Consider the following 12,615-nt stretch of genomic DNA (forward strand, 5'->3'; position numbering starts at 1 on the left):
ATTCGCCAAAACTATAGTTTTGGAAGAAATTTGTGGAGTGGTTGAAAAACTAGTTTTAATGACTCCAACCTAAGTGTATGTAAACTTCTGACTTCAACTGTACATACATTTAATTTAGCAGGCTTTATGCCTGGAGAGGGATAGGGTGTAAGGGGTGCGTATCTGGTGGCAGGGAAGTCAGACACAGGAGAGCAGAACTTGATCATAGCCGGAGCAGTTTAATAGTAAAACCAATGGCATAAGAAATACAAAGTATGGGTACAATAACCCGACGTGCACAGGTCAAACAAAATGTGCACAAGCACTTACAATAAACAATACCACACAAAGACATGGGGGGGAACAGTCTCAGCCTCCAGTATTTATGCTGCAGTAGTTTATGTGTCGGGGGGCTAGGGTCAGTTTGTTATATCTGGAGTACTTCTCCTATCCTATTTGGTGTCCTGTGTGAATCTAAGTGTGCGTTCTCTAATTCTCTCCTTCTCTCTTTCTCTCTCTCGGAGGACCTGAGCCCTAGGACCATGCCCCAGGACTACCTGACATGATGACTCCTTGCTGTCCCCAGTCCACCTGGCTGTGCTGCTGCTCCAGTTTCAACTGTTCTGCCTTATTATTATTCGACCATGCTGGTCATTTATGAACATTTGAACATCTTGGCCATGTTCTGTTATAATCTCCACCCGGCACAGCCAGAAGAGGACTGGCCATCCCACATATGCTCTCTCTAATTCTCTCTTTCTTTCTCTCTCTCGGAGGACCTGAGCCCTAGGACCATGCCCCAGGAATACCTGACATGATGACTCCTTGCTGTCCCCAGTCCACCTGACTGTGCTGCTGCTCCAGTTTCAACTATTCTGCCTTATTATTATTCGACCATGTTGGTAATTTATGAACATTTGAACATCTTGACCATGTTTTGTTATAATCTCCACCCGGCACAGCCAGAAGAGGACTGGCCACCCCACATAGCCTGGTTCCTCTCTAGGTTTCTTCTTAGGTTTTGGCCTTTCTAGGGAGTTTTTCCTAGCCACCGTGCTTCTACACCTGCATTGCTTGCTGTTTTGGGGTTTTAGGCTGGATTTCTGTACAGCACTTTGAGATATCAGCTGATGTACGAAGGGCTATATAAATAAATTCGATTTGATTTGATTTGATTTGATTTGAAATACACAACACATAATGAGGGAAATGAGAACCAGGTGTGTGGGAAAACGAGACAAAACAAATGGAAAATGAAAAATGGATCGACGATGGATAGAAGACAAGCGACGTCGACCGCCAAACACCGCCCGAACAAGGAGAGGCATCGACTTCGGCAGAAGTCGTGACATAGGGGCTGGTACTGAATGTGTGGCTGCAGACAGATGCTGACAGACAGGTCCTCTGTTTGCAGTGAATGGCCTCTTGGGCAGGTCTGATGGTTTTGGAAGCTTATCAGACAGGGCCTGCTCCTGGGCAGAGGCTGGGTGGGGAAAGGACCAGAGGCAGGTCAATGTAAAATGCACCAAGTCCAGTTAGAATTCCCCATCAAAACAATTGTGGTAATAATTGTTGATGTTAGAAGTAAATATTGAATGATAGACTATTGAAACAAAATGCCAAAATGTAATGCCAACCCAAAATAGAGTAAATAAAAATTTAGAAAAAATATTTTTTTCCATTTGTTTCACAAAGATATCATGACATATTGTACATGAATTTTACCAACCTAATGCTAGATGTGTATGATTAATTTCAACTCCATTTAAAAATAATATTTTTTAGAAAATTATTTTCCACAAACATATAATTTAAAAAACTCAAGAACCTCTAGTCAAGAACATTTTGAAGGTGTAATCCTGTGTACCTACCTCTCCTGTATAGAAAATACGTTTCTAGTCATGTTCCTAGTTTACCTTAATAAAAGTAACACTTATTTACGCACGCAATCTGTGCCTGTATAACACTGGTGCGTAAAATGTTCTCCTTGTTAACCGGCTCTTCAGGTGCGCCTTCTTTAACTGCAAAATCCCCCTCCTTACTGTAAATGCTCTCACCTAGCGCCTAGGAGGACTGGCTATCTATCGCCTCTGCTCCTTTAAGGCAATGAGGAATTAAAGCGGCTGCAAAGGCAGGGGAGAGGGTTATTCTGTAGTGCTCTGAGGCAGCGAGGGTTAGCGCATGGACCAATGCGATTAAAAGGGCAGTGGGAAGATGCGCGTGCTTGCCTCTTGCTGGACGGAGAGAGGTGGTGAAGATGGTCTGACTTCAGCTCATCCGGATTGGGTTTTCATTCTTATTGAACTGAACATTGACTCTTTATTTTAAGTTATTTTATTTCTCACATTTTGATTTCAAACCTGATTTTATTTTTCAGTTTTCGTTTTAAGATGCGTTTTTGTGGATTCCACATCGTTATTGTTTAGGTGTCCCCGTTTCACACCCGGAGATTTATTTTAGTACCTACGGTTGCCCGCGTGCCACTACCCTGACTCAGCATCACACCTGGGCTGCAGGCGAGCTCTGTAGCCCTCTCGAGCATCCCTTTGAAGAGCAGGGAAAGTAGCAATGCACGGAGGGCCAGCGTAGAGCTGCGTAGAGTCGGATATCACAGCTTTAACCAAGACAATCAGAGAGGCACATATCCTCCAAGCTCAAAGAGGGGTCTGAAAAGGGGAGAGAGAGGAAGAGTAGGCTACGAGAGCACCAGGGAGGGCGTTATAGAGAAAAAAAGGAGGAGACGGTAAAGACATTATTATCAGCAGAGAATTGGACTGGTTACTACAAGCTAGTAGCAAATGTTTAACATTACACCTGCCACACAAAACATCATTATAGGAAAGCAGCTGTCAAAGTGTACGGAGGAAGACGAGAAAGCATAGCTTGGGGGGATTGAACGGAGCAGGGCATGTGGATATTGGCTATTATCTTTTTCCAGAGCATCTTAAATGGTAAGTTTAATTTGCTAATTTTAATGTTCATTAGTTATGTCAGTAATTCAGTGAGGAATGTAAAGTAGATGGGGGGGGGGGGGGGGGGGGGGTGGAGGTCACCTGTGTTACACATTTTATGGTTGCCAACAGTGCTAGGGAGAGAGGAACGGGAGTGAAATGTGCTTTAATCTATTTTAACTATACGCCACATCATTGGTCAATATTTGATAGATTCACATAAATTGTGTTAAGGCAATGAAAATATTTTTTATGATGCCTTCATTCTTCAATTGCATTTTTCATTGATTGCTGAGGAAATAAATGTATGTTCGTGAGAGGCTTGATAAAGTAGACGTGACCTTAAGGTTAAAACCTTAATTGTTGTCAGTGGCAATTACTACATCGAATTTAATCATTTTTTACATGCCTGGATGTTTATGCCGGTAGGCTATGTCAGTCAGTAGTAGCATGGGCCTCAATAATGACTGACGTATTTTATATACTGGAAATTTGGTTTAACCCCCTTCCCCTCCCCCATCCAAGCTATTTATTTAGGGTTGTATATTTTCAAGTTCAATGTAAGGTATTCAAATTCGAAAGGATATTAGACACTTGTAAAAGCTTGATCATGTAGCCTATAATTTGACTCTATCCTTAGAGATGTATGATATTAGATTAACGTAGTACATTGATTTTGAATAAATGCATTTAGTTTTCAGTAAAGTTTTCATTAAACAATGCGATACATTTCTAGCCCATTTCACAGGTGTGTAGACAAATGAAGACTTGTAAAGAAACAATAATTGTGTACAAAGGAGATAAGAAAATGTAAGCCACCAGAACCTGATAATGATGCAAAATGGAAAGGCACCCCTGTAGACACTGCAGACAAATATTTTTGTTGTTGTTGTCATTTCTTATTGAGATAATGCTGGTAAATAGATTTGAAAGAGCTTGCAGTCCATATATCATGTAACAGAAATAAAAAAAACAATGATATTATAGAATATTACACACAGAATTATACAGTCTCCTTTCATGTGATCAATTCATATTGATTTGCAACCTAAAGATTAAAAGGACCAATAAATGATAGAAAGACATTCTCTATGCATTCACTTAAAAGGTATGTGGGTGAGTATGTGTGTGTGTGTGTGTGTGTGTGTGTGTGTGTGTGTGTGTGTGTGTGTGTATGTGTGTGTGTGTGTGTGTGTGTGTGTGTGTATTTGTGTACTGTGTGTGCTTTCATAAATCTGTGAATCTGCAATGTGAAGCTGATCGGTGAAAGCAGTAAATGTATACAATTTATTACTTACACAGGATCAAATAAACCATTATTTACTGGATATAAGGGGGTTATGAAAAGGCTGGGTGTGTATGGAAAGGGGGAGATGGAGACTGAGAAAACACAGAGGTTGAAGAAGGGGAGGAAACGGAAAGAAAATATATCTTCTTACAAACTGTACAAGCTGACAAGATGGGGGCGTTGCAGATATTTTAAGTAAACAGGGTAGAACCTCTGGTTGTGGTTATGTCGTAGAGGGTCGCTGAATTTACCGCATCAGGCAAAAAGGGGGCATTGGAGGTTTGGGATTAACCCATTGTAGCACATTGAGGGACATTCATTTTATACCAACGCAGATGTGACAAGGTGAACCCAACCCACTTGACAAGAAAATCAGTGGTTCCTTTCTAGTTCCTTGTTTCACTCCACTCCCCTCCCCCCCAAAAAATCTTAAATTATACATATTTGACTATCTTCCCTTTTTCCCTTGTAAGGATATTCTCAGTCAGCTGCTTATTGACATCCAGGTTTGGCTATTCCATCTCTACTCCACATAAAATGGTATCACACTCACTCACACTGGCTTCACACTGGGGCGGCAGGGTAGCCTAGTGGTTAGAGCGTTGGACTAGCGTTAGAGCGTTGGACTAGTAACCGGAAGGTTGTGAGTTCAAACCCCCGAGCTGACAAGGTACAAATCTGTCGTTCTGCCCCTGAACAGGCAGTTAACCCACTGTTCCCAGGCCGTCATTGAAAATAAGAATTTGTTCTTAACTGACTTGCCTGGTTAAATAAAGGTAAAATAAAAAAATAAATAAAAAAAAAAATTCTGTGGAAACTCATAAAATAACAATAAGGATTTGTGATTAATCATTATAATTGTGCCATGACATTAGATCAACTGTCAGGCCAGGCTGAATCCATATATAGTCTCAGAAGCCTTATATTGGCAACCTAGTATAAGAATAGAATAGAGGGTACATGCCAACATGTATTTTATTATTTGGAAATGGCTTCACCCTTCTGTGTTGTTCTATTGTTATCTATGTTATGCCTTTTTGGACGATGGGTATAGAATGCAATTGGAGCTGGAATCTTGTTTTATTTTGCTGCACTGTATTTCATTGTATTCTGTGGTTGGATTTCTGAAGATAGCGATTATCATGATAATGATGAGGTCTGTATTGACTGAGCTGAGCTGACAATGGCAGAATGACGACCTTGTAGTTAATTGTTGCTTTTTAGAGTTAGGTTTGTCTATGGAGATCCTATTAAATTACTATTCTAAATACCAAATTCGTATTCTAATTCCTAAATCTACAGGTCTATCACATGTTCACTGGCCTGTCTCTATGGAAACTTCCATTATGGGTGTCAGGAAAGTGTGAGTTTGACTAAATAAGGCTATACACTGGGTGGGTGACCGGGAATTGCTTGATAAGGGCCCAGCCACTTCCTGTGCCCTTATTTGGAATATTCTGGCATAATGATAATTGAGGGAATTATACCTGAATTGCACAATAAAAGATACAGCTAAAATATATAATTTTTGAGGGAACTGGGCCAGTAGATTAGTTTTCTCTGTTGTAATTAGCCTCCAAATACAACATTTTACAGGTATGATATTTATAAGCCTTCTTTTAATTTTTATTCTGGCCTATTTAGACATTGTGCTCTCATATTAACTCCATTTATACATATTATCCTAAGATATTGGGATTTTATTTTGAACCATTAAAGCATTTATAAAACATGAATTAATAATGCAATATGGAAATTAAAACATTTATTTATTTTGTGTACTGTGGGTTACCTTTTATAATTTTTATTCAAATTGAAATGCAATTAAGAGATAAAGTAGGCTATAATAGTTATGTTTAGATGGCCGAGGATTTTGCCCTCTAAAAGATGCCTTAAGGCAAAACCAATCCAAGCTCCAACTCTGTTTTTAAATACATTATGCGACGAGGCAGCTCACACAGGGCCATTATTCATGTGTTGCACGGTTTGTCACAATTGTTTTGAACATTCATTTCAGGACGGATGCCCGACTGAGCATTCTGCTCAATGCATTGTCAATGAAGATTTAATCAAAAGTGCATTACAGTGGCTTGGAAATACAATACCATTTCAAAAGGTGCCAAATAATTAGTAGGAAAACCCTTTGTTAGATTGACTTTAGATGTAGTATAATGCTAGCTAGCTAACTAAGATTGAGGGGAGAGCACCGGATTTTAGCCAACTAACGTTAGCATTACTAGCAACATTTTTTTTACCAACTTTGCTAGCTAATGATGATATTGCCATCTGTCTAAAGTAAAAATGACAACATGATAATCATGGCGAAGTTGTTTACTACTAAATATTTGCAATGTCAATGTATTTCCAGGCCACTATAGTGTAATTTAGACAAAACAGTCATTCGCCTCCGTTCAGAATGACTGGGCAGCTTTTTGGGCACCACTATGGCGGAGGGCTGCTTGAGAATGTTCATAGCAATGGCAATTCTGAACGGAGGCGAATGACTGTTTTGTCTGAGGTGTAAACCATAGATTTCAGCACAATGATTGAGAGACAGACCTGAGCAAGGCCGTTTGAGATGGCCTATACCTTATTTTGTCTTACACTAAGGTAAATAGGTCATGTACACTTCTCATGTACACATTTCTATCTCAATCAAAATGCCCTTCTTTCTCATTGTCGAGGGATGATTATGTACAAAATCCTTTTCAGAAAAGATAGTCCTCGTAGGGCATCTAAATAGCTGCCAACATCACTTAGCCCGCCCAGTTAGCATGACAACACATTAGGACCCTGAGAAGGAAAATGCAATGGAGACTGCGGGCAGATTGATTTGACTTAACTTGGCTGAGAGGAGGAACCTGTGTTTCAGGGGAGTTAATATGCTGGGGGCAATTAAGGCAGCGCACTGATTTAGAGATCCATCTGTTCCAGTATAGTGAGGTGCTCCTCTTGTAAGACTTATGCCCTTGAATCCTCCATATCTATTTAAAGATCTTTAAGACTGACCGTCTTTTGGTAGCAGTGGCCTCATGCTGGCAATTGAGGAGGACTTAGATCTAAATCTAAATCAGTATGATTTGTTTAAACCTATTTCCAGTCAGGGTCGTTCCATTTGATTTCAATCACTTTTTGACCGCACCGCTTTTCATTTGAACAAAATGTTCAATCCATATTTGGCCATGGTAGAAGTGGTAAGAAAGTGACTTTTCCATCTCGAATGACGTAACATTTATGAGACAGATGTGCAGATCATTTAAAAGCTTACAGACAGTTGTCAAGCTATTTTACAATTTCTTGAAAAAACCATTTTCAGCCAAAATATGACACCCACACTCAAGAGTATGCTGTGTCTCAACCGATGGCGGACACAACACAGACACCTCAGAGGATGTAAAATAGGGTCTAAACTACATTACCGATGTTAAAGGTTAAAAGATGAAAACATTTATTTCCAAGAAATTATATAACAGTTTAACAATCTTGTTTGTAATTGTATTTATTGAACCCTTATTTTACCAGGTAAGTTGACTGAGAACACATTCACATTTACAGCAACGGGCTGGGGAATAGTCACAGGGGACAGGAGGGGAAATTATAGCAAACTCAACTGTTTATCTTTTCCAGTGATGAAGATATAAGGGTCTCAAGGTTGGGTGGGGTATGCTTTGAGCACACTTACATGTTTGGTCAATCAGGTACAAAAAGTTACTTTCTGAACACTTCTACCATGGGCAAAAGTTCATTTCAAATCAAATGGGGTGCGTTCAAAAAGTGATTGAAATCAAATGGAATGACCCAACAGTCAACTAGGTATCCGAGCAGCACGGTTGACTTACCTATGAAAATGTGTATAGTAAGGCAATAAAATATAGTCGCTCTGTATGCATTGATAGATACATATCTGAGAAGTAGATGTGAGTTCAGTTCAAACATGAATTCAGCACTTGTTTAAGGTCAATTGTTCTCTAGAGTAGTTCCCCTTTGAGAGGGTGTTTACTGGTGAAAAGTGTGAATGGTTGCGTTGTTGTTATTCCCGAGGAACTGTTACTAATGGTAATGTCTGATGATGGAGACCCTGATGTGTAGTAATGGATCTCCCAGTTCACACATTCTGACTGCATAATGAAGATGCCTACTAAAGATGTTCAGCAACCGTCTTGCAGTCTAATTAGTAATGGGGCATGGGAGACTCACAGGGGTGGTGGTATGTTTCACTGAATGTAAAATCTAATTACAAATCAGACTCTGTATCCTTAAGGATTCTGCTGAATCAGAACAATATAATTGCATGAGCACCATGTAAATGTCTTTCACATTAATATGTGAACTATACTGTTTAGCATCGGCTGGGGAAAGAAAGTCACACAGATTTACGTGTTTGATCAACCGGGCAAAGACATGACATGTTATTTTATGCAATGTTATTTTAAAAGGCTGAGCACTTAGAAAAGTGGCATGGTGAAGGAACAATGAGACTAAAGCAGTTTTTAGAGAACACTGACAAAATAAATACATGCACTAACATTCTACCTATGTCTAATGCACATACTGTGTGTTGGATTAGGACCACTATATATGCGTGGTGTGTATATAGAGCTCAAGTATGATGTAGTGCAACTCAGAAGTAAGAGTGCAATGAACAGGACAGATGTTGGAAGAGTGGTTGATGTGGCTAATCAAATCAAATTGTGTTTGTCACATGCTTTGTAAACAACAGATGTAGACTAACAGTGAAATGCTTACTTTCCAACATTGCAGAGAGAAAAGAGAAATAATAGAAAAGTAACAGCATGAGGAATAAATATACAAAGAGTAACGATAACTATTCACAAAGTCACAAAGATCACATATCCTTTTTGAGGGACAGAACTAATCAGTCACTTAATCTAGTACCCAAATGCTCATGCTTTGAACTACACAGCCATGGGAATTAACTGGAGGGATCCCTATATGCCCAATGCACATGTTTGCTCTGGTACTGTATGGATGGATTACTTTGGTGACTCTCACAGTGTGTGTCTGGATCTCTTTGAGCTTGGCAGGTTGCTCACATTCCATCTGCTTCCATTTGTCTTATTGATCTACACTCTTTTACCTTTCTTAGTGTTGAATCTATGTCCTTATCGCAGCTAAACTTCTCAATCAGTCATTCTGTAAGATGCAAATACTGTTTGTGTTCACAATATTCAAACTTCATATCTGATTTCAGAATGCAGAGAAAGAGACACAAACCACAGTGTATGCATGAGCGTGCATTCAAATGAATTTGGATCCGTCACCAATTTGATGTTTTAATATGCAGAGTTGCACCTTTAAAAAGAGGTGGATCATATTTAAAGAGTCCCCAGGAATCAGTAACTTTGTGAATGTTGGCAAATGTCTCATTAGAGTGTTGCTAGCCTGAGCTTTATTATGTGTTGCTTTCCCTCGCTCTCTATCAGCCTTTCCCCAGAAGTGATTATGCTAATTGCTGTTTGATCAGATGATTAAATTATAATTCGATTAATCCGGAGTACTAAATGCTCTGAATACATTTGCTTCTGCTTGGCTGGCTGGCTGGCTTTACAGAGCTAACGTTCCCTGTCACACGGCGAACACACAGGAAAAAGGGACAACCCTAGAGGAGAGAAGGAACATTACATTTTTTTGGAGGGATGGTGTGTAGTGAGGAAGGGGGATAACAAAGAAAGCAAGGGTAGTGACTGAGAAGAGAGAGGAGGGGGCAGGTTGGCTGTGGGGTTCTTTAGGGAACACATGCTGTGCTCCTTAGTGTTAAATAAATATGTTTGCTTTACGGATTGGATGTGATAAATATGTTTATAAAGATTGTCAAATAGGTCTGGAGTATATAAGTGAGTGTGGCACATAGCATATTTAAAGGGCCCTGGTTATGGTGCAGCTTATAAGATGACAGGAGCCAGCTGTTGTGACATTAGCACTGACACACTTCACAACGCCAGCTGTTCATGACTGAATTCTCTTTGACAACAGTGGAATGTGGATCAATGGAAGTAACAACAATATGTGATGACATAACTTCTGTTGGTTTCTCAATTAGTGTTACATCACTGTCTAACAATAAATGGGGCGTTTGCAACATATTTTACATTTGCTACATGATTTATGATCACCTGGGCATCACCTGTTCACCTATTTTAATTTTCACTAGAATTTCTCCTCTACACTGTAGTATGTCTACATTTGCCACCACTCTGGAAGATCCTGTTCCCATAGCGAGCATGCAGGTTGGCAATTATGTATATATGCATGACAACATCATTGATGTCCCTGCACCTTACTGTTTGGTGACATAATAAGGAGTGTTGACCAGTACATGCTATCTATCCCCAGTATGTGAGGCTGATCATTTCTGACCAACAAGAAACACCTCACGGCCAGACCTGTCGTGTTGTAAGATGGAGACCCATTACAAAATACTATTTGAGTAACTGCTAATACTATCAATAGTGCATCATTTATTTTCTGAGATATTGTTATTTTCAAAGTCACCGTTGTGTAGTTCTAAAAAGTGGAGAATCAATTGTTTGGAATTGTAACAGTAATTGCTTATCTACCTAGCAACTGCTTTGTTCTATTCTGATTGGTCAGATTTAGGTTAATTGTTGGAGGAGAACAGAAAATAGTTGAGTTCATGGATGGCAGTAACTGTGGTCAGTCCATCATTAATTCTGCAGATGTGTAATCTGTCTCCTTCCAGTGTTTGTCTACATAGACAGTCATCCATCCATCCACCATCTAAATAACCCTCAAACTGCACTATCTGTATGTAATAAACTTAATTACTCTAACTTTGTGTGAGGAAGCTAAGCAGGGTTGTCTGTCAAAATACTGTTGAGCCCATGTGCTCTTCTTGACCTGGGGTGTGTTCAGTTCAGTTTAACGCTTGCTACGTTACGTGACGGTTTGTACTGAACGACACATTTCCCCAAAATGCTGCGTTCTTTAACAGCCTTTGAGGTACACTACATGTACAAATGTATGTTGACACCCCGTCAAATTTGCAGATTTGTCTATTTCAGCCATGCAGCCATGCAATCTCCATAGACAAACATTGGTATTAGAATGACCTTACTGAAGAGCTCAGTGACTTTCAACGTCAACAAAACTAAGGAGATGATTGTGGACTTCAGGAAACAGCAGAGGGAACACCCCCCTATCCACATCGATGGAACAGTAGTGGAGAGGGTAGCAAGTTTTAAGTTCCTCGGCATACACATCACAGACAAACTGAATTGGTCCACTCACACAGACAGCATCGTGAAGAAGGCGCAGCAGCGCCTCTTCAACCTCAGGAGGCTGAAGAAATTCGGCTTGTCACCAAAAGCACTCACAAACTTCTACAGATGCACAATCGAGAGCATCCTGGCGGGCTGTATCACCGCCTGGTATGGCAACTGCACCGCCCTCAACCGTAAGGCTCTCCAGAGGGTAGTGAGGTCTGCACAACGCATCACCGGGGGCAAACTACCTGCCCTCCAGGACACCTACACCACCCGATGTCACAGGAAGGCCATAAAGATCATCAAGGACATCAACCACCCGAGCCACTGCCTGTTCACCCCGCTATCATCCAGAAGGCGAGGTCAGTACAGGTGCATCAAAGCTGGGACCGAGAGACTGAAAAACAGCTTCTATCTCAAGGCCATCAGACTGTTAAACAGCCACCACTAACACTGAGTGGCTGCTGCCAACACACTGACACTGACTCAACTCCAGCCACTTTAATAATGGGAATTGATGGGAAATGATGTAAATATATCACTAGCCACTTTAAACAATGCTACCTTATATAATGTTACTTACCCTACATTATTCATCTCATATGCATACGTATATACTGTACTCTATATCATCGACTGTATCCTTATGTAATACATGTATCACTAGCCACTTTAAACTATGCCACTTTGTTTACATACTCATCTCATTTGTACATACTGTACTCGATACCATCTACTGTATCTTGCCTATGCTGCTCTGTACCATCACTCATTCATATATCCTTATGTACATATTCTTTATCCCCTTACACTGTGTACAAGACAGTAGTTTTGGAATTGTTAGTTAGATTACTTGTTATTACTGCATTGTCGGAACTAGAAGCACAAGCATTTCGCTACACTCGCATTAACATCTGCTAACCATGTGTATGTGACAAATAAAATTTGATTTGATTTGATGTGGCACCGTGATAGTGTGCCACCTTTCCAACAAGTCAGTTAGTCAAATTTCTGCCCTGCTAGAGCTGCCCCGGTCAACTGTAAGTGCCGTTAGTGGAAACTTCTAGGAGCAACAACAGCTCAGCCACACAAGCTCAACGGCCAAACAACCTCAAAGAACGGAACCGCCAAGTACTGAACCGCGTAGAGCGGT

At 40.3% G+C, this 12,615-nt stretch overlaps 1 protein-coding gene across 2 annotated transcripts in view; it reads left to right on the plus strand.

The window, feature by feature from the left end:
• Positions 1–2,087: 2,087 nt before the first annotated feature.
• dscamb (DS cell adhesion molecule b) overlaps positions 2,088–12,615 on the plus strand; it is a 128,043-nt gene continuing 117,515 nt past the window's right edge. Inside the window, exon 1 of one of the 2 annotated variants that reach the window (XM_036961247.2) lies at positions 2,088–2,930. In XM_036961247.2, coding sequence (XP_036817142.2) covers positions 2,888–2,930 — 43 coding nt within the window. In that variant the 5' untranslated portion in view covers positions 2,088–2,887. The remainder of the gene's footprint in view (positions 2,931–12,615) is intronic. The other variant, XM_090218682.1, reaches the window with a different exon arrangement.

This window comes from Oncorhynchus mykiss, chromosome 24, assembly GCF_057628025.1.
Source record: "Oncorhynchus mykiss isolate SJ-2025 chromosome 24, ASM5762802v1, whole genome shotgun sequence".
Classification (NCBI taxonomy): domain Eukaryota; kingdom Metazoa; phylum Chordata; class Actinopteri; order Salmoniformes; family Salmonidae; genus Oncorhynchus; species Oncorhynchus mykiss.